The sequence below is a fragment of the Trematomus bernacchii genome, unplaced genomic scaffold (assembly GCF_902827165.1).
Source record: "Trematomus bernacchii unplaced genomic scaffold, fTreBer1.1, whole genome shotgun sequence".
Taxonomy (NCBI): domain Eukaryota; kingdom Metazoa; phylum Chordata; class Actinopteri; order Perciformes; family Nototheniidae; genus Trematomus; species Trematomus bernacchii.
In genome coordinates, this window is record NW_022988043.1 from 10016813 (window position 1) to 10038804 (window position 21992).

General features: G+C 40.4%; 1 protein-coding gene across 2 annotated transcripts; it reads right to left on the reverse strand.

Moving 5' to 3' along the window:
- Positions 1-42: 42 nt before the first annotated feature.
- Positions 43-21955, reverse strand: zgc:63587 (uncharacterized protein LOC393431 homolog). Of its 2 annotated transcripts, none has more exons than XM_034118553.1 (12): positions 21795-21955; positions 16581-16633; positions 16031-16130; positions 15857-15943; positions 15295-15418; positions 14549-14683; positions 13956-14073; positions 4643-4744; positions 4300-4445; positions 4028-4111; positions 3883-3940; positions 43-1441 (listed from the first exon to the last, which is right to left on the reverse strand). In XM_034118553.1, the coding sequence occupies exons 2-12, from the start codon at positions 16605-16607 to the stop codon at positions 1376-1378; spliced, it is 1047 nt and encodes a 348-aa protein (XP_033974444.1). In that variant the 5' UTR covers positions 16608-16633; positions 21795-21955; the 3' UTR covers positions 43-1375. The 2 variants fall into 2 exon arrangements, with proteins under 2 accessions (XP_033974444.1, XP_033974445.1); XM_034118554.1 differs by having other exon boundaries at positions 16581-16636; positions 21795-21890.
- Between the last annotated feature and the right edge of the window lie 37 nt (positions 21956-21992).

Genomic DNA, 21992 nt, shown 5'->3' on the forward strand with positions numbered 1-21992 from the left:
AAAATACCAAACCTTTAAATAAAAACATAATTCACAAGTTACTCCAGATTTCACAAGTGTCAACTTTTTATTCTCTTAACAAATGTATTCAAGAGAGAAATACAAAAAAATGTTTACGTCTTAAAAACAAGTCTATACTGAGATATAGTTAAGATATAGCAGGTATGTGTGTTTAAAATAAGTTCAATAGACAGATTTGCATATAAGAGCAATAGACTGGAAAACATAATAATGCCAACATCAGATCAATCAAAGCACAGTTAGACGGCACTGCTAAACAAAAGGTGTTTACACATAAGAGGTACATTTTAAGTAAGTTGATATTAAGTACTTGATTTAAAATTGGACAGCCAAAATACAGTGTGATGGAAGGCTGCACATGGAGCGTACAAATAATATGTTCACACATTAAATGACATCACTGAAGCAAATATGCACACATTAAGTTACCGGAGTGAATAGTGTAAGAACAGTCTGTAGTTTGGCACTGACTTTAAAGATCCTGCATCTCTTGATAATAAATACAAAAATATTAACAACATGGCATTTCACTTCAGCTATAACATGATCCTAAAGCCGTGTTGTTTCTTATTCTAACTAAATTAGTTTGGTTACTTGCATATCGTAGATTTCCAGCCTAAAGCAAAGTAAACTTTAGAAGTAGGTGTGTAACGTTGGCTACAAAAGTTGAAAACAATTAAGAAGAAAGCATTTCTCGTTCTCTGCATAGACAGTAAACCTCATTTATAAAACACACTTATCTGAAAATTTAGTAATATTTATAGTTATTGCATTATCAGACGCAATCAAGGCACTGAACCTATCGAGAGGCTACTGATTCACTCATATGATCACTCTAAAATGAATATGAGTTGCAAACAGCTTTACTAAATTGTTAGTTAAATACGTTCAAAACAGTCTTACCCCGATAACAAAATAAATGGAAAATGATGCCATCTGAAGCTTGGACTTGAGCGAAATGCATAATTCATACATATATACTTTTGTAAACATGATAGTGTGTTGGCAAAAACTCTTAGTACCATTGTCACTCGCGGCTCTGTGGAGTCATTCATAGAATCAAAGACTAAAAATAATAGATATATTCATGATAATGACGGACGTTTGGAGGGAACAAGAAGAAGAGGAAGAGAAGGGAAAGAGGTGTGCTTACAAAAATGATGTGATCTAGATATTTGCTCTCTCTGTGGATCTGCAGCGCGACAGCAGGCAGGGATGGATTTAGAGGTGTGTGTGTGTGTGTGTGTGTGTGTGTGTGTGTGTGTGTGTGTGTGTGTGTGTGTGTGTGTGTATATACGTATACAATTGTGTGGGTGGGTTGGGATCAGTGTGTTTCCCTTCTGCTGCAACTCTTTCACTCGTCTGATTTCATCTTCATCTGTGCCTGCATCTGAGCGATCATCTGCTGCATGCGTCTCAGCTACAGAAGGAGAAGAAACACAAAAATTTAGTTTTTATTTTCAGGAAGCCATTATAATTTTCACATCAATAGATTTAAATGTTGTTCCTTTACTTCATTTATTGATTCTCTCAAAACATATTCAAACAAAGAAAGCTAAAACACAGACGTCTGCCGATTAAATCTTGCGGTTTGACTTTATAACTACGAGTTGATGATCATTTCAGACCTTGTGTGTGTGTCTTTAAAGTAAAACTGAAAAAGAAAATGTGAACTCCTCATGACAAAGTAGTAGAATAGTTCATTAAAGTGGTTTACAATTTCAACAGTTAGGGTGATTATGAATTTGCCCTTCAAGATTTAACCAGTCAGATGTCTGTGTTTTTAAAGGACCAGCATGATTCTGAGTTTTAGTACACATTCAGCCACGTCTGAAGGCAAACCACAATAACTGAACAACTGAACAAACAAACAAAGGAAGTGCAATCTATAGAGAGACAAACATAGAAACAATATGCTGACTGATTGGTGCAAAAACAACAACACAAGAACACTTGGCAATTAAAGACAAAAGGAAAAATATCCCATGGACAAAGTGTTATAGTTGAGATTTTCAAAATACAGGGTAAACTGAAATCTAAATTAAATCAAGAGGCAAATCTATATTTATATCAGAAAGCGGATGCGATAGGAAATTAATACGTGTTTAAAAATGAATGAAGCATAAAATCACGTGTTTAAAAATGAATGAAGCATAAAATCAATCAACAATAAATAAATAATCGTTGGAATACAAATGTCCAATCCCGAGTTACAGAGTAAAAGCAAATAACTAAAAGCAATTGGCTCATAAATAAGTGATTGTTCTAAATACAACTCTGTAACTCGGGTTACAAGGATGTAAAGCTTTTAAAACGATCATGATGCACGGTGTTAAATAAAAACACTCACTGATGTATAGCGCCATCTTGTGGTAGAGAACAGAACCGCCTAATCATCTTCAGAGGTTTATTTATTTTACTTATAAAAACTACATATACAGCTTTAATGTAAATAATATAAGATTACTCATGTAATATGTATTAAAAGTAATCAAGGGTCAAGCTTAATTAAAGGCTCTTTTAATTTCTTAATAATTAGTGGGTTTTCTTTCTATTTTTAACAAAACTACTAAAATATAAAAAAATGGGAAACTTGGTATTTTTCATAATAAACTTCAGTCGTAGCATTTTTTTGGATATGATTCCAATTCAAATGTACATAGGGAGACACATTTGACAGCTTACATGCACACGCAAGTCCCTGGGCAAGACACTTCACCCCAAATTGCTCCTGTGGGGATTGTCCACAGTACTGAATGTATGTAAGTCGCTTTGGATAAAAGCGTCTAACAAATCATGACATGTAATGTAATGCAATACCACACACCATTTATTTCAATTAATTAAATGAAAGCGTAACACTTGTCTACTTCTTTTTATATAATAAGTCCAAATTAAATAGCTCCATCCTTTATATAGAAGCACAGTAACATCAGTTAATGTAATCTCTCCTCCCTTCAAACCCTGAAAACACATCAACAAATGGACCACTGTCTCTGTAGATGCGTGTTTCCGACTCTTCACATAACTGAGGTCATTCCCACCATTTAAACAGGCCAGGACATCCCGACAGGAAGTGATGGCATATCCTGCCTGGGCACATTGTTTACAAACAGATCTGATTGGACCCCACCCTCTCACTATGGAGCAGCAGCAACACAAACAGGCCAATCAGGAACAATCAGGGAACAGGTTATTGTCTGGTGGCATGCAGGCTCCATGGCACAACAATGTAAACAAAACATATGGGAGATAGTGAAGTGGAAGTAAGTAGGACTTTTTTCTCTTTCTAACATACGAGTTGCAAAATAAATTAAAGCCAGTAAAACTAGGTAAAGGTATAATGACGAAATGGAAAAGATGACAAGGCAGATTTCCTACAGTCAGAGTGAGTCTGCATTTACACTTCACTACATACGGCACCAGGTAACCAGGTCCTGTGTTTTTAAAGGATAAGTCTTCATACTAAACTCACATGCTCCTATGTACACTGACAGCGGCATACGGTTAATTATACAAGGATATTTGATGGTGGATTTGCTAGTTGAAGCCAAATAAATACTGGCGCTAGGATCACCTTCCATTAGTAACAGTCATTTACCAGTGCATGCAGCAATATTACCAAGTTTTCAAAAGGATTTGTTCAGGTGACAAACACAACTTAATACTACTAACTAACTAACAGCTCCCTCTTTAACATACATCAATTCATGTGATTATGTATTATAATCCTTAGAAAAATGTGTCCTTTGATCGGTTTTAGGAGTTTGCAATATGTGAACGGACAGCCATCCACTTGTTTTTGGATCAAGCAAAACCATTTTTAAGCACAAAGTGACCTGAGAAGCTGTGTGTTCTTACCTCGGCCTCTTTCTGTAGCAGGATCTGGTCTTTATCCACCTCGTCCTCATCCGCAGCCCTGCAGAGAAACCAAACATTTGAGCTAAAACTCTGAACTAATAGAGCAGCTCATGTGCAGTTTACATGAAATGAATCAGCTACTCACTTTCCCGATGTCTTCAGCCTCTCTGAGCGGAAGTTCTCATAATGCAGATCCTGAGTGACCTCCTGCAGGTCTTGCATGTGGGTCCTGCAACAAACACACAAACATGTAATCATTTCTTCATACACTGGGAGGCAGTAGAGCTTCCCTGTTCGATTTTCTTCAGGGCCATTTACAAACCGCTTAATGAGGATGAAGTTTTTTTCGAGGTTTTAAAAAGACTTTCCTTCCGAAAATCCTATTACTTAACACGTTTTATTGCCAGCGAGACTCACACAAGCATGGTGCGCAGTTTGAGGAAGTCATTGTGATCGGGGTTCTCCACTTCAACAACTCCCCAGGGGTAGAGACGACCGCGGATCTTCTTCCCCTTCACCTCAATCAGTTGGTTGGAGCCAATCACGGCAAAGGGAATGCTCGCCTGGGTGTAGAAGATAAAGAACAGAGGCGCCCAGAGAGAAACAATCAGATGAAGAGATATGGAAAATAAAAGGTGTCGGAGAGAGTTAGTGAAGGGAAGTGAGGTTTATGAGGAGGAGAATGGTATCCATCAATAAATTAGCAGAGAAAAGTGTCTGTGGTTGTGTATCAGCCAACAGCTGTGTGTCCCTTTCTCACCTTCAGGACTCTGGTCTGCTCTTTAAACTCTTCATCCTCGTCAGAGTCGGCATCAGGTAGCTGATAGATTCTGATCCCGTGCTCTGCAATCTCATCCAGGATCTGAGCGGTAGAAAAAAGAGAAACATAGGGTGAGTGGGCATGTTGTGACTTCATCCTGACCCGATGACGTGCTCCTGTCACTGCAGACACTACAAGAGGGGCAACTTCACTCTTCTATTCTCAATTTGTAGTCCAGAAACCAAGGATCTAGAGAGCCATTTAAGAAACAATCAAATTAGACTTTTCTTGTTTGAAATATCTTTCAATAAACCTTTTTTACCATTGAATTTCATTTGCATGCTTGATTCTTATGCAGTATATGCTCATAATATATATATAGTATTTCTTTTTTCAGATACTCATCCATAATATACCTGTTCTTGTACTTGTACTGTTAGTGTATGTATTTAGAGTTTTATCATATATATTAATAGACTACTTCAAGTCACTGAAAGCTACAGCCAATTCCAGCATGGCACAGGTGTCCGCAATACATCTAAATCAATATATAATATGTGTGTATTCACTGTAAACTGAGAGTCATGTGGACTAAATAACAGCTGCCACTGTAGACCACAAACAGAAAGTAAGAGAGCTGTATAGACTAATAGGAGGGTATGAGTGAGGAGCAGTTGTTGCAGCAACACATTTAATTAAAGCCCCCCATGGAGAAAAAGAGGGTTGAGACAGAACGGTTAGACAGGCAAAAAAAATACCAGGTCTGCGTGTTCAAGGGTCAGAAACTAAGTTCTCACCCTCCTTTATTTAGAGGCTGACCGGTGAAGAAACAAGTTAAGACAAAGGAGCTTTCTTCCCCGCTACCTCTGGGACAGATGTCAGTATTTATTATTCTAAACATCAAAGCTGCATTTTTCTTTTGTTTTCTCGAGAGCAGGTTTTTTAAATCCACAATGTGGTCTTATGTAAATGGAGCCAAAAAATGTCAAATGTGTTTTCCTGACTTTTTGGGGACTTTCATGTTCTGTAATGTATAAAAGGACAGTGGTCCGTCAGCCAGGAGCCTGGGAAGTGAGCGCAGGTTTTCCTGCAGAGCGCAGGTCCTGTTTGAGCCCTTGTTATGGCTGCCGCTTGTTTTCTCAGTGAGCTCTGTGCGCAGTGTGTGCGAGATAGTGTGTGTGCGGGGGTCTCGGGTATTGTTGTGGGGCAGATCTGAAAACAAACAGACTTTGCAGGAGTCATAAGAAAGCGTGACTCAGGACCAGAGCCTCTTTCTTCCCTCAGTCACTCAAACACACACGATTTACGGATCTGTCGAACAGGGAGGCTGAATAAACATCGCTCTGGTGGGGCAGAGCACGAAGAATTTTGGGAAACTCTGAAAGTGGGAAAATAAACACGCGTGACACAATGGCAGGAAAAAATGAAACAAACAAGTAGATAAGGTAGAGAAACTCAAAAAGGTCATAAAAGAGGGATAAAAGCAAAGGCCATGTAACATTGAATGAATGCAAACCACACTGTAATATGGTCATCACACAAACAGCAGTCTATTGTCTGCCATCATCTGTTTCCAGACTTTGGTAAACCAAAAGCTTTAAAATGGCTGTTTACCTGGACTTATTCTGTTCCTAACATGTGCTTAGTACAGCCTGACACCTATAATCAAACCTCTCAAGCATCATCTCAGCCTGTTCCAAATCCCTGTTGTCTCCTGTTGATTTACTGCGCACAATGTAGGCCGTAATCCCTAATGTTCCACCTACCTACTTCTCAGAATTGTGTATTTTTGTTGGCACAGAGATGTTGGCAGTGGGTGCCATTTTGATTTTATGACCATCCTGTCCGGTTATAATACACCCCCCACCCCCGCCCCTCCCTCTGCTGTTATGGTTGGCCGTGCAGGTCCGCTCAATGCGGTAGGGCGGCGGACAAACAATGCCACACAACACTCTGCCTCAGTCTTAATTAGAAAAGGAAGCCTAAGATTTATCGCCTCATGTTTCTGGCTCACATTTCTAAATGTAAATAGTTTTTGGAAATTATTTCGTCATTTGGGGCAGTTATGATAAGTCAGAGGGTGGAAGCTGATGTTGTCCAGCTAGAAAATAGATTAGAAATTATAGAAGTTAGTTAAGCTTGTTCAATTCTAGGAACACCAGTATTAAATATACTGCAGTGGTGATGTGTAGCCCAAATATAGCGTACCCGCAGGTCTATACATAGATATAATTACACAGGGTGAAGTCGTGAGAGACGTGGCTAAGCAGTTTTTCATCAAATGCACAGCAAGTTTAACCAAAACCACCAATCATAATGAAACGGGGTGCAAACCCATCATTATGGGATAAACCGTCCCATCACATCTACCTGTCGTGGAAATAATGTTTACAAGATTTGTTCATTCTCACAAGCAAACCCACAAAAATATGTATGACTCAAACACCTTCTAAGCAATGACCCATGGATTCTGGACGAAACAACAATGGCACAAAACAAATGAATGCTTAAGAAAAAGAGCAAAGAGACAAAAGAGAGGATTGTGGTGAGACCTGCAGCGCTGACGTGCAACAGGTAACAAACCACATGCACAAAAACACACTCCCAATAATACAGTTGTAGTGTGACTGTTGAGGTCAGAGCTGAGCCTCCTCTGGCCTGGCATGGCGATTGTATCCATTAAACTTAAACAGGGAACAATACTTGGAAGTAGAAACATGTACCAGAGCATTCTCAGGACATCAACAATGCAGAGAGAGAAAAAAAACACACAATGAAACTGCATCACGACACTAATCAACCCTGATTGGGAAGAGCAAGGATCAGGACTAGAGCAGCAGCACGTTGACGTAACGGTTATGTAACCTCACAGCTGACTGCCAGCTTCTGCAGAGTGTCCATGGGAATGAAACGGGGCATCATTGCCATTAGAAATAGTAGATCTGATCAGCTTTCAGTCGCTTTTAAACCTTGTTTCATACAGACAAAACTCCTTAAGGGACAGGGGCCCTCTTTTTCCAAGACTGGAGAGTTTAAAGGAAAATCCTGGCCATGGTGAGCGTGAAATCTGTTCTGCTGGGTGCCTCTATTCCTTATTAGACTCCTGTTGAACCAACTATGCGTCTACATATCACTTAATACATTTACTGATTACTTTGCACATTTTAAATCCATTTCATAGACACAGAAATCTCTGAACTTCAGAGCAAAGGCCTGGCTTTAGATGATATGTTACCGACAAATGCAACAGGAAGAGTTCATTGTAATAAAAAGTTAAAATCAAGGAGTGTTGAAGAGGTTAAACAATGAAGTAAGAAATGTCATCATCCTCAGTATTCAACACCGCTCCAGTAAGACATTTATGCTGTAAAAGTGTTTTGTCCATTTCCTTGTTCGCAATACAAACTCTTCTCACATAAAGGGCAAGAACACCTTTTGATAAAGAATAATAAAACTGTGGCAAGTACCAGCATCTCCAGTCATAGATCTCAGTCTAGACTGGTAGAAAGTCTTCAAGTATCGAGGTTGCTCCAATAAGACTCTTTTAAAAACAATTCAGAGGGTTTCTCACACGAAGCTTCACTGCTCCTAGTACTAGACTCCTGGTACTAGGATGGGTTAAAAGCAGAGAACAAATGTCACCGTGTGTGCTGTGTGCTGTGTGCTGTGTGCTCTGCATGTGTGACCATTGAAGAGGGTTTCATCCCTCCCAATTCTATTCTACGTGGTTTTTAAGATAATCTATAAAGAACTACAAATATTTACCCTGAGTGAAGAGATCTGAGCTGCGTGTCACTGTCATTAATATTGTTAACAAAACATATTACATATCCCAATTACAAGATTAAAAGACAAGTAAAAGAGGTCTGCAACATGAAAAGAAAAAGCTGATTCCTACGTCTATTCTTTAGTTTCCAAACTTGCTAACTTTAAGACACCAGAACAAATGCTTCTCTCTTGCCAGGAAACGCCTTTCAAGTAACCGGCTCTCTCCTGCCTGCAAGGAGTCTGAGGGGGTGAGAGAGCCCAAACAATACCTGATCAGAGGGGGTCCGAGGGATTTAGACCTAATACCAGCCTCCCAGACACATACACAAACACACACAGACTTTCACATAAATATAGCTAACAGTTGCCTCACTTTGTGAACTGGTATAATCTGCCGTTGGGGGTATGAGAACAGTTTACATGTTACATGTCCGGAGCTTTGTAACTCCAGGAGGCCGGTGGATCACCGCAGATAGAGGATGTTCTACAAAACATCTACATGGCAAATCCTTCTAAAAGTTCTCATACAATAAAGACTCACACACGCAGCAGCATACGGGAAAACAATACTTTCCTGTTAGCAGGATTAAAGTCTACTTGCACAGAAACACAATCCAGATATATTATTCAGTCAGAGTCTGAGACTCAGGGTCCAGACTGGAACAACCAGAGACTGGAGGCACTGACGGAAAGTACAGAGGAAGTAAGCAAAACCATGGCAACGCTCAGGCATCATATGAGTTATGGTGAACAACACACTTGCATGAACACACACACACACACATACCTATTGTCTGGGCTAAGTATTAGTACAGTTAAGACCACCCACCTCTCCCTCTGATCAAGGAGCATGGGGAGGAACAATTGAGCTATTCATGTAATCTTGTATCTTAGTGAGATTTACAGGGGACACTGTGAGTTTAGGATTTCAACCACACATCAGGCTTTAGTGACTCGGTCTGGTAATCAAAAGGGTCTCAACAGCCAACTCAAGAGCAAAAAGTGACTCATTAGCAGCACGGCAAAGTCCGGAAGCCATCTTTTCAGGTTGGCCCATTAACAAGGAAACCTGCTGTTTTCCCACTGTGGCCAGCTTGTACTTTCTTCACTTGAGAACAGATGATTGTGTGTAATAGAGCTGCCCGCTCAATGAGGAAAAACGCATATTTATTGTTTTAAAATCTGCTCAGACTTGGAGCATGCTCTGGCACAATGACTGCTGGGGGGCAGAAAAATAAATATATCCGCGTGTTTGAAACACTGGCAGGAAAAGACCCCGGTATAGGCTGACAAGGGACTAACACTAACCTTTTCACACACACACAGGAGCAGTCAAGTAATCACCACTCAACCTCTATACATGGGGCGCCTGCCAAGGCATGTTCAAAGAAAAAACATTAAAATGGAGTGAAACATCCAACTCACATGATTACATATCGTTGATCCGCCTTCTTAACGTGCATCATAATTATTTTTTCTCTAGCTCAATTCAATGTTCACTTTCAGTTATTGCTTTTTAAGGAAACCTGGTGACAATACAGGCCGGTACGAGCAGTCTAAACTGATAAATGTGTGCAGCGGGGGCGTAGAGCTGGTTCACACAGCAGGAGTATGGTGGAGGGCAGTGAGAGAAGACAGTAAGTCAGACAATGAGGGGGAAACTGTGATAGAGCCTTGGCTGGGGATGAAATGTAGCTGCTGACGAGACAAACATGAGGGAGGGATCTGCATGACACACATGAGAGCAGAGATAAACAGGGAGGGACAACAGGTTGTGAGAGGTAAGGAGAAGGATGACCAGGGAAGACAGAAGGGAGGAAGAGAGAGGGGAGTGGAGGGAGGAAAAGAGGCTGATCTGAGCAACTGGGTTCTCCAGACACTGCTGACCTCTGAGATATCACATAGATTGATGTCAACATTGGTGGCTAAAATACTTCTGCTAACCTTTCCTCATTACTAAAGAAGTTCAAGACAACTTTCCTACAGCTTATCTAATAAGAAAGGGTTTTAACAACATATTCTGTACATTATTGCTGATAGTTGCATTATTATATTCTCCGTTTATCATTCCATCCTAATCTCCTAGAGTACAACGTTTTGTCCTGTCTGACTGTGTCAAGTTGTTCACTCAACAAACACAAACGTCAACAATAGCAGCAAATCTTCACATTTGAGAAGCTGAAACTGAGAAATCTTGACACAAAAAAGGAATTAAATGAGAGTACAGAATCATTTTCAATTGACTAATCACATCATATGCAGGAAAACACGACACAAAAGCACTCTCCTGTTCAGACAAAAGGAGGCATTTTTGCGTTTTTTGCTTTCATCAGGATTCCAGTTCAAACCAGCTGTGTTTGGTCCTCTGGGTTCAAACAGAAAACATCCAATGATGCCGTTTGAGACTAAAGCCCTGCACAGGATATGACTGTTAGGTCCCAGACTGAGAGGATCAGTCCCTCAATATACCCTCCTCAGGGCAACTTATGAGCTAGAGTCCACATCACCCCAGCGGAGGAAATTGGCATTAGAGCAAATAAAAAAAAAAAGAGGACACAAAGACGCAGAGGAAGAAAGAGGTGAGTGAGGCACTGCCAGGAGAGGAAGGACCGGGCAGGCGAGCAGAACTAAAGGGGATGAAAGCTTAATGATGGGAGGTTTGTTAACTTTGTCCGTGAGCCGGAGCTGCGCAGGGCAGCAAGTTGTGTCTTGTCAGTGGAACAGTTTCGACACATTGCAGGAAACTCATATTGTTCTGTACAAGCTGTTTCCCCCTCATAAAAAGTAGAAAGACTGGCCAATACTTGAGAGACCTGGGGGGTGGGTGGGGGTCCAATTTACTAAGACAAATGGTGAGAAATGGTGAGAAAGTACCATGCAAAAAAAAACCACTAATAAATACTGTGGGAGAAACGCTGGGGGTTATCAATCATCCTCCAGCACTCAGCTCAGTGGCAGCTTCTTGGCGGCTGCAGCTCTGACCTCAAAGGAAGGCTCGACTGTACCGGACTGTATGGGCGGACTCAGGCACGTATACCTAAGAGCCACTTCAACTAATCTGATCGAACCAACAAATAGTCGAGCATGATACATTTGTTCTTTCGAGAGACACTTAAAAGAGATTAATGGAGCATTACTATGACACTTACTATTTACAATGACTGCAATTACATGCACACAAGAAATCAGACTACTGCGATAAATCAGTAAGGGCAGGAAATCTAAGAGCACATTTTTCAATAGTTAACATTGTCTAAATAATCAGATGTCAACCCATGTTTTTTGTAGGAACTCGAATTGTTAAAATATTAATAGCACTTTTGTAATTTGTGCCACTAAGGCTCTGACAATCAAAACGATGACAAAGGCCAGACTTAAGTGACGTTGTGAACTAGCCGATGAAAGTCTATATGTCAGAAATTCCCCAAAATGTGCCCCAACAGGAGGTAATATGCCCTCCTAAGGGACACATGGTGCGGTTTCTAAATGTGAAGCAGATAGCTCAATTAACCCTCTGCATTTCCTGGCAATAATCGCTTGTCCAGGAATTCACTATCATCAGACAGAGTTAAAACAAATTTAAACTATTTTTCAGTACAGTATATCTGGAAATAAACATGTTTTTTCACTGCTTAGAATAGAAAACAAATAGATGTGGGTAGTGTGCGGGTGTTTGTGTGTGGACCTATTTAAGTGAGTTTGATCATTTTGTTAAACTGGGCAGCTCCTAAGTGTACAGTAGAAATGTTTGTTAGGGGAACACTTAGCGGAGCATGTGAACAAACTCTTTTAAACAGATAGTGCTATGGACAGTAAAGAAGGCAGATCAGAGAGATAATGTTACAGCTGCCCCACTTTTAGAGTTTACTATTCACTGATATCGGCCACGTTTTTACAGCATCAGTGATTTGATTGAAAAGCATAACATAAACAAAATCAAGGTATGTCTATAATCAAGACAGCTGACCCACTGCATGCTGCCAGCTGAGGTAGAGAGTTAACAAGCATGGGGGTTTTCTGCAGATTGGGGCGGAGGTCAGTGGTTGCAGGAAACACGGTTTTGTTCATCTTAAGTGCCAGAGGAACACACAGAAGGTTTGCGGAAGGTAAAATCACAAAACAACTGTACAATTCAACTGGCAGGTCCCTTCAGGACAAAGCAGTTTAGAGATTGACCCTTTGATGTCGGAGCAACTTACATACGTGCGCATAAACAGAATAGATAGAGTTCCTGTATTTTATTGCACTAATGAAGCACATCAATCTTGTTTTAGGAAACTCAGTAAAGAACACTACGTGTGTCCTGAAAGGTTGATCCTGTCTCCCCAAGATGCTGCATCAGCAGATCCAAACAATGGGGCTGTGGGAGCATCTAACAAAGACTCCTGCTGAAGGGCAGAGGGCTGGACTCCAGTCAGCCTGCTGACACTCAGCCAGACCACCGGCTCCGAGAGCTGAATGACGGGCAGGTGGGCGGTCTGGGCCCCAACAGCCAGGTGGAGACAGGCTGACTTCCAATTAAAAATCATAAGGGAAAAAGTCATTTACAACAACAGCACGAACACTGCCTGAAATATTTTTGGGGTAAAAATGCCCAATCCAACTTTCAGTACTTGATGGTTAATGGTAGGAGGACTGCATTTAAATAGAGCAGTTTTACTTATGAAATGACTTAAATACTTAAGAGAATATAAAATAGTGGCCACTAATCGTTGATTGTTAGATTCATTGAGCTGGATTCATGAATCCAGTCAAAGCACTGAACAAAGCAATTGCCAGTGTTAGCCTTGCATTTCTTTCCAAATAATTACCTCTTCTTTTTCTGTTTGTCAGCAGTTTTACTGACTATCTCATAGACCACTTTGCGTGACATTTTGTAGAAGTCTGTAGCATGGGCCAAGGAAGAATCTGTTAAATGTTACACATATCTAGTGTCCAACTAATTTTCAAAGTTGTACGTTGAGAAGAGTAGTGGTTGCAGTGAGGTGTATGCGTCTTGTTTTGCACTATTGTGTCTTTCCCCGCTGGACATTAGGAAGCTGAGGAGTGTGTAGACACTTGGGTCGCTTCCAACAGGAAGTATCTGGGATGGGTTGAGTCTGGATGAGATGTGCTGCCTCTAACACACTTTTCCTATGTAGGTCCCTCCTAATGTTTCCTCTCTTATGTTGGCCCTCCCTCTACTTTGCAGTATCACAAAGTGTAAGACATAAATCTCTGTAATTAAACAGGGAAGTAGACATGAACACAGATGTGTCATAGCACGCTGCCAAAAAGGATGAATAAGTGATTTTGATATTTCAAGTACATCTGCATCATTCAGTGATCCACTGTTTAATGAATAAACCACATAACTGCAGATGGGACTAAAACAAACACATAACGCACCTCAAAAGTCTCAAACATTCAAGTAATTGGGCATTCCAGCTTTCGCCTGGTGCCAAGAATCAATTCTGAATGCAAAGATGCTTACACCTAGAAAACAGTGGACGGCCATTTAGATCCAAATTGTTTGTGTGCAGGTGTGTGTGCATATCAGACTCACCCTTCTCTTCAGGCGATCCCTCTCCCTCAGTGTCAGTGTGTCAGCCTTGGCGATGACTGGAACAATGTTTACTTTGCTGTGGATAGCCTTCATGAACTCCACATCCAGAGGCTTCAGACTAAAGAAGAAAAATATCACAATGGAGACAAAGAACAATAAGGACACTGTGGAAAACAGAGGACAGCAGACATAGAAGGAGATGATGTTGAGGTGAGGTGATAACACTGAATTATGTAATGTTAAATTAATGGGAAACAAAGCCAAAGTCACTGCTAAGTTTAATAAGTACATTTGGTCAGATAGATCAGAAATTGCAGTTAAGAGAAAATAGCCTATTTTAAAAATTATAGGAACAAAACGGTTATAATTGTTTCTCAATGTTGGAAGTTTAGGCTAGCCACTGCTAGCTACAATATAGTTATTGTGCAACTACACTAGTTAGCAAGAGTGCTTTATTTTCAATCATCCAACATGCAGATTTTTTGCCTTGTAGTTGTTTTAGGAGAGTTCTCGTCTTTCTGAATGTACAGAATAGACCCGGTTAAACCACAGATGGGTAGATATAACATCCCTCACAGAGTATGTTTGTTTACCCGTGTCCAAATGGAGATATGAAGTAGAAGCAGCAGTGCACCCTGTTGTCCACAATGTGTCTTCGGTTCAGCCCGCTCTCATCGTGGAGGTATCGCTCAAACTGATTGTCAATGTACTGGATGATGGTCTTGAAGCTGCAATTAGAGACAAACAAGTAGAAAAATAGACGCAAACCTCCTTAATTGCACCAAATGTCCATGTAAACACAATTTTAACATCAACACTGACAATGACAATAGAGAAAAGGAAATCATACACGTCATTTTGAAGGCTATCAAGGAAGATAGCTGTGCCACAAATTGCTTTGATTGCCGCAATATAAGACCTTAATTACAAAAGTAAAACCCTGAATTTCTCCTATTTCAAACACTTTCTGACTAAAGAGTGCAAAGGGGATGTTTTTCTGTTATTTCAATTTTCTCTTTTGGGTAGCCTTGTAGGACAGTATGTGGGTCAAGGAGAGAAAAGTACAGGACAATAAACAGGAAATGGTTCTTGGAAAGAGGCTACATTGACGCAACTGGCACTGGAGAATGGCATACAGGCAAACAAAAAGGCACACACACACACACACATCTAGACCGAGGGAATGCAGAGGGAGGAGAGGTAGTAAATAGGGAGTTTGAAGTGAAACTCGAGAACAGGAGTAGTTAAGAACAGGAGGGAAGGATGAGAGAGCAGGCTGGACAGGAAACATTTCACGAGTCTTAATCACTCCCAAGTCCTCCTCGGCACATAAACACACCAGTCCTGGCTGTTGATGGCATCGCCGTATCCAGGGGTGTCAACCACTGTGAGGCGAAGCTTCACTCCTCTCTCCTCGATCTCCACGGTTGATGCCTCAATCTGCACCGTCCTCTCGATCTTCTCTGTGAAGTAGAATGAAAGAATAATCGATGGGGGCATAACAGAGAAAACACCTCAGTACCCAAGTGGTACATTGACGTCCAAAATGCCTGCCTGAGCTATGTGCTAACACAAGCCACTGAGCTGCCACAACCTCTTAAAGAAGGTGGAAGTACCTTAAATAATGAAATCATAGGTTTTGACGTCTAAAAGTCAAAATATGCTTTTTCTTATCCTCACAAACAAGACCTAGGAGGGCCTCTGTAATAGTTTTCAAGCCAGAACAAGTCCTAACCTAAGTCAAGTCATAAGAAGGGCATGGTCGTATTCTGAGACTAAGGCATTCCCAACATTCCTCTTGAAATAATGCGCTGCTGGAGACTTTGCAGCAGACATTTCTCTAATATTACAGTGTGCATATTGGTGTATATGTATGCATGTGTATGTAGTGGGGAGGTTACCTGCGGCACCAGGGATGCAGCGTTCAGGGTACAGATCAGTGAGGAACAGGCTGTTTATAAGTGTTGATTTTCCCAAGCCAGACTCCCCTGGAAATACAAAGAGAATGGAGAATGAAGCTCTATTCTCTAAAGAGGTCATATAGTCTACATTAAATGAAAAAAGGGATCACTCACCTACAACCATTAGGGTGAATTCAAACCCTTTTTTCACTGATTTTCGGTGCACTTGGTTAGGGAGGTTAGCAAACCCAACATAACCTGTTGCATCGGGGAACTGTGGAGAAGAAACGACAAACAAATCATCAACACTGCAGTTAATACAGAAGTATTGAACTAGTGATATTAAGAACTCAGAATAAATTACACAATATGTATTTAATATTAGTGTTTAGTCGTTTATATGTCTTACTACTTGTTCCTGTCACTCCCAGATATTTTTATAAATTGTATTTAAGGTGAGGAAAGGTGCAAGTGAGTGTATATGAGTAAGATTGATGGAAATACACATTAACAAATTCCTGCGGGCAATAAAGACTAGCCGTGAAACACTTACACATGTATACAGGATTTCCTCTCTGGATGCCTGTGTGAGTGTGTGTGCATGAGATTACAAGTTCCACGAGTCTTAATCACCTCTGCCTTATTAGAAACCCCTCTTGAATACTCTGTAGATCGGTCATAGTTTAGTTTTAAAACCGTGTGGACTTTTCAGGCTGATACTCACCTTCCCTTTCTCTCCAGACTGAGACATCTCTGCTGTTTACGGGATCAACAAGCCTGCTGGTGAAATACAGAGATATGGTTGAGTGATTGAAATCAGATAAATAAACTTAAAAACAGTACCTTCCCACTCGATCACAGAAAAGAATCCTTATATGTGGCATTTGATTAGAATCTTTCTCAAGAATTCATTCAAGATCAAGAAGTGATGTTTAATCTATCTAAAGTATAATTAATCATAGAGCTTTAGAGGAAAAAACACTATATGCACTCATAAAGTCATGACATGGTAGCAAATCTTTTGTGAAACCAGCCATTGTTGCTCTACAAAACACACACAAGGTACGATTAGCTCTTCTTCCTTCGTTCATTTTACACCCATTTCTTTTTGATTTTCAAATATTATTGACCGTTTTCCAATTCAAGGTAGACATATTTATTTGGCAATGTTAAGTTTTGATGTAATTAAGCTGCCAAATGCCTCAAGACATCCATTAAGAGAGCTGAAGTCCCTCCCCTTTCGGTGGACCACCAAGGGAACTTTTTCCTGGAAGAAATATGAATGTAGTTAAGTAGTTAACGGCAAGAGAAAAATCTTGATTTGAACCTGTTTAAATGGGCTATTACGTTTTATATTTCAATGTTTTTTCAAGTCGAGAAAATCACAGTTTGTCCTACAGCTTCTGAAGTACTATCACAAAAGCAAACCCCACGTCACAGTATTTATGTTGTACCAACTCTGTACATTGAGTCCACGATGGGGCTGCCGACTGCACTGTTCTTTAGCACTATCTCACGGAAGGAGGACAGATTAAGAGCTTAGGGCAACAAGTGTGTTCCCAGACTGCCATTTAACGGTCGTATGTACCCTATGCTCATGCCCCACTCTATGACCCAGAGCAGACGACAGAGCAACAAGCCAACATGATAAATTAGCTCCATAATGAGTGAGCAGGAAGAACAGGCTCCATTTTATCACCAGCACACTGGCTCTTGACAGGTGGAGTGTGATAAGCATTAGAAAGAGGCAGGCTGCCGTGCGCTGCCAAACGGAGATGCACTCTGGTTTTGTAATGAGGAAAAGAGGTGGCATGGGAATCTGGATTGACCTGTTTCCATTGGAATGCAACAAACACACAGTTTTGGACATTTGGGGGACCATCTCACACTGGTAAATGTATTAGATGGTAGTCGGGGGGCCCTCTGTATCTACATGAAATTGGGCAGAGATCTCTCATACTGACAGGGTGGTTTCACCGAGCCCCAGGGAGAACAATGGCTGTTTATCCTTCTGGTTCCTGAAACCTTTCCAATACAGGGCAGCTCAGCTTGGGGAGGAGGGAGAACACGTGCCTCACCCCTGACCAGAATCAGGTCCGACCACATGTTAGGACAGCAAGGCGAGAGGCCAATAACATAGGGTTAAGGGTTGCCAGGGTAGCACTGTAAAGGTCTGAAGGTGAATCCAGTTAGACAGACAGGCTATAAGGCCTTTGAAAAAATTAAGGGGGGGTAAAAGCACTGAATATGTAAACTTGGTCTCCAAAAAAGTATGATCGATAGATTTCGTTATATTTTCTTTAAGATGTATGATTCATTGTTTACCATGTTTACCAACTTTCACGACCATTTTCACCCAGGTTACCAACATGCATTCTGTGGGGAACGTTTACCAATTGTCATGGCAGACTATTGAAAAGTTGTTGAGACATTTATCTAAGAAAACATAAATGTCAATCAACTAACCAAAAAGTAAAATGTCCATCTCACAGTGTCACTAAATAACAAGTTTGGAGCAGAGTGATAATTGACCATCCCAAGAGCCACAAGATATAGTTTGGCTTAATCGTTTAGTTCAGCCCTAAAAACACAACAAAGTGGATGATTAATTGACTTTCATTATTAAGGAACCTCTACTTTAATGTATCAGCCCACACAGGTGAATTCATGCGTATCATACACACTCCAAGTTTTATTCCTCTACAAGCTCTGTGGGAACCAGCATTATTCCGGGAGGCAGATTAATTAAACCTTTCCAATATCGCAGTTGTAATATCACAAAGACAACACTACAGGACAGACAGGCAGGAGGCACATTTCAATAATACGCTCTTAATAATGGCCATTTAATCGGCCGGGCAGCTGTGCTGCTTACACACACATACAGCTAATCAACAGGCCAGACGTGGGGGAGATTAAACAGTTTGGAGCCAAAAGGGAAAAATGCCACCTTAATACAGCCAAAGTTCTTGGCACGTGATGCATTTACAGTTGACTTATTGGTTTAAGTGAAGCCATGAAGGGGACGCAGTGCTGGTGGAACTATTCCCCTTCCCGATAGGCTGTGTCAAGGGTGCTTACACACACTTTCCATGGATAAAAGCCTTTCTGCTCTTATTGGAAACATTGAAACAATCATTTCATACCATGGAGATTAAGTTGACTCTGTGGCACAACAACAAAAATGTAAATGTACTGGCACCTGATCAAAGAAACGGGGAACTGAGAGCTTCTCAGCATAATAAGGTTATGTTGACACATGTAAAGACACATACAGCAACACATAAACAGGGGGGCTTGGCTGTAATTAAGTAGGGGGTCAAAGGTAATGGTTGTGAGCAAGAAAAATAATATGATACTCTTTTTTAAGCTGGGATATTTTAGAAAAACTTTATCAAATGAGCCCAATGAGAGGATAAAGCTACAATAAACGGAATGAAAAACTCTTTTGTCCATGAGGAAACCAGCAGGCCTGATCATAACAAAAACAGAGAATAAAGCACAGGATGGACCGTTTATGATGATGGGGACAGGCGAGGAAATAACTAGTCATACAGAAACAAAATGTTATACCAACACAAAGCTACTCACACTGTTGGCTGCCGTTCAGAACGATGAGGTTGAGGTGAAAGTGAACTCTTAATTCATTGTGAAACTAACAATGTAGTGTGGGTAAAGGTGCAGGTCATATACTTTTTTAATCTCTATGCCCGTTTCTGGCAGGGGAATGGTATAATTATGTTTTGTAAATAGGCATTTGAATGGGAGAATATTGCAAATGAAAAAATAAAAGCCAGATTGAACGACATGTTTTGAATTGCAACACAAATGCCTTTAATGTTATATAAAATGCATTTTTGTATATATATATATTTTGAAGTAAGAAACTCTCAAATGACCGAACATTTAATATTTGTATGTATACAGCAAGTCGTTTTTTTAAGCAGAAATGCCAAAACATTATCAAGTTCCAGTTTCTTAATGATAAGAACTATCTTTAATATATTTTTGTTTCAGGGCTCTTGGTCACATAAAACAAAGAATTTAAAACATGGCTGGGTTTTTATGGACACCTCTTAAAAAAAGAATGCGTTACTCTTAAATACAAAACGATTAATCTGTAGAAGAATATTAAGGTTGGTCAATAAGATAATTTTGTCAGTCAGAATAAAGTTCTCTCCCGTAAGAGATTTATCCATACTGTTTTTATTAAAGTAGATACCACTTTAATATATCTGTTTTATATCAACACATTGGACAATGTTGAATTGTAATTTTTCATTTGCTGTTTTTCCCAGAAGCAGACATTCCTTTAGACACTTTTTATATCTATAAACCATTTCTAGTTTCCACAAATAAACAACAATATCATCATCGTTTGTAATGACAAATTATTCAATTATGACGATAAAAGTAAGTTGTAGCCCTAAACCGACATTATCACGGCTTCATTATGCCTATTTAGTGAGAGCCAACATATTTCCTTGACTACATCAGAGTGGGTGAAGGTATATCAAATGTCAATATATATTACAATGTTAGCACAATAAATCTGCTACTTGTGGGACTCAAAGTTATTTTGAATATGCGTTTCTTCTCCTGGTGTTTTCAAGTGAACATAAATATCCGGCTGTGTAACACCATTATTCAAACAATGCAATCTGAGACAATAGTTCAAGTCCACTAGGGTCTGTCAATGTGAAACACGTTTTGTTTGTCCATTCACATCACAGTGTGAAACAGGAGGAAACATCCCCTTGTAGTGTCAGACATATGTCTCCCCTAGTACTCCTGTGCAGGCCAGTGTGAGTGAGATAAGGTTGTGGGATGGGGAAAGGTCAGAGAGCAGTTAAGGTGCTGGATCAGAGGCCCGAGACGTCTTTCAGTACTAAGAGATGTTGCCCTTCTGATAGCAAACTGGTCTGTGTCCAGCTGGATAAAAAGCTAGTTGTTTCTAGAGAAGAGTATAGCTGCCAGCCTGAGATTACAGCTAACACAGTCGGCCATCGAGCCCATTCACCACTCGGCAAAAAAGGATGTGAAATATGCATGTTTTCACTGAGTCGTAAACACAAGCAAAGATGGACGATAACTCTTCAATAGTGGCCCTCCGCCATTTCTTAGACAGACACATAATGAGAATATGTTATTGTTTCCCACTGTTATTGTGAAGTTGTCTAAACACATTTGTTTTGCACATATTGCCCTTTACAATCAAAGGTCACTGATTAATCAGATGTTAGAAAGAGATTTTAGAGTTCAGGAATGTTACACAAGAAGAGATTTACAGGAAATGTGTGGAAGTCAATGCTTCAAAAGGCACGTGAATGTAGATTGAATGTGCTGTTGATTTAGGAGTATTTAGGCCGATTGATTTGCAGAGGGTTTCTCTGGAGTTGTCAAGTAAGAACAGTAACAATGGGGAAATAAACTACGTCAAAAGCACTAAGTGTTTTACAATTTTGTATTGAGCTACCGTCATTGTTATGAAATATTGAAGCGGGAGGAAATACTTACTTGCACATTTTGTCAAATAATTGAGGAGTTTATGAATCAATGCTTCAGTCACTGAGTTTGAAACGTGTGTGAGGCCCTCTGTGTTTGGGATGTCCACCACACCCAGCCTGACAAACACTGACTGAGTTCACTAAACATCAACTGGGACAATGACATTATAATGTGTACGTATGCAGATTAAAACCGTAAATCAATAAACTGTGATAGTGCTCTTTGAAATCGAATTGGATAAACCGAGTTTGAGTGTAAAACAGCACTGAAACTTCGTTCACGTTACATGTCAAACTTTAGCAACAGTTGTTACCGCGATGGTGTCATGTTGCCAACTGACTACTGTGTTTCCTCTCCTCTTGCTCCGACTCATTAAAACGGTTCAACAAAGCAAACACAAATACAAACAAACCTCTGAGCAGTGCCTTACCTGAACGTAACTTTGAATGATTGTTAATCGACAGGAGCCTTTTTGCCTCTTGCCGCTGCCCCAGCCCAGGAAGGGAAACCCGGAAACCGTCCCCGCGAGCCCACCCTCCTCCCTCAAGCGTTTCATTCCAACGCCTCTCTGCTGCGCCACTGACGCCATTACGGCTCAACCTGCGGGACGGCTGAGGAGCAAACACCA

Coding starts and splice junctions, on each gene's coding strand:
- zgc:63587 (XM_034118553.1), bottom strand. CDS start 16,607: ATGTCTCAGTCTGGAGAGAAAGGGAAG. Junction 4,112..4,299: donor AAACTGCGCACCATGCTTGT/GTGAGTCTCGCT, acceptor TGTTTGTTGCAG/GACCCACATGCAAGACCTGC. Junction 1,442..3,882: donor TGCTACAGAAAGAGGCCGAG/GTAAGAACACAC, acceptor CTCCTTCTGTAG/CTGAGACGCATGCAGCAGAT.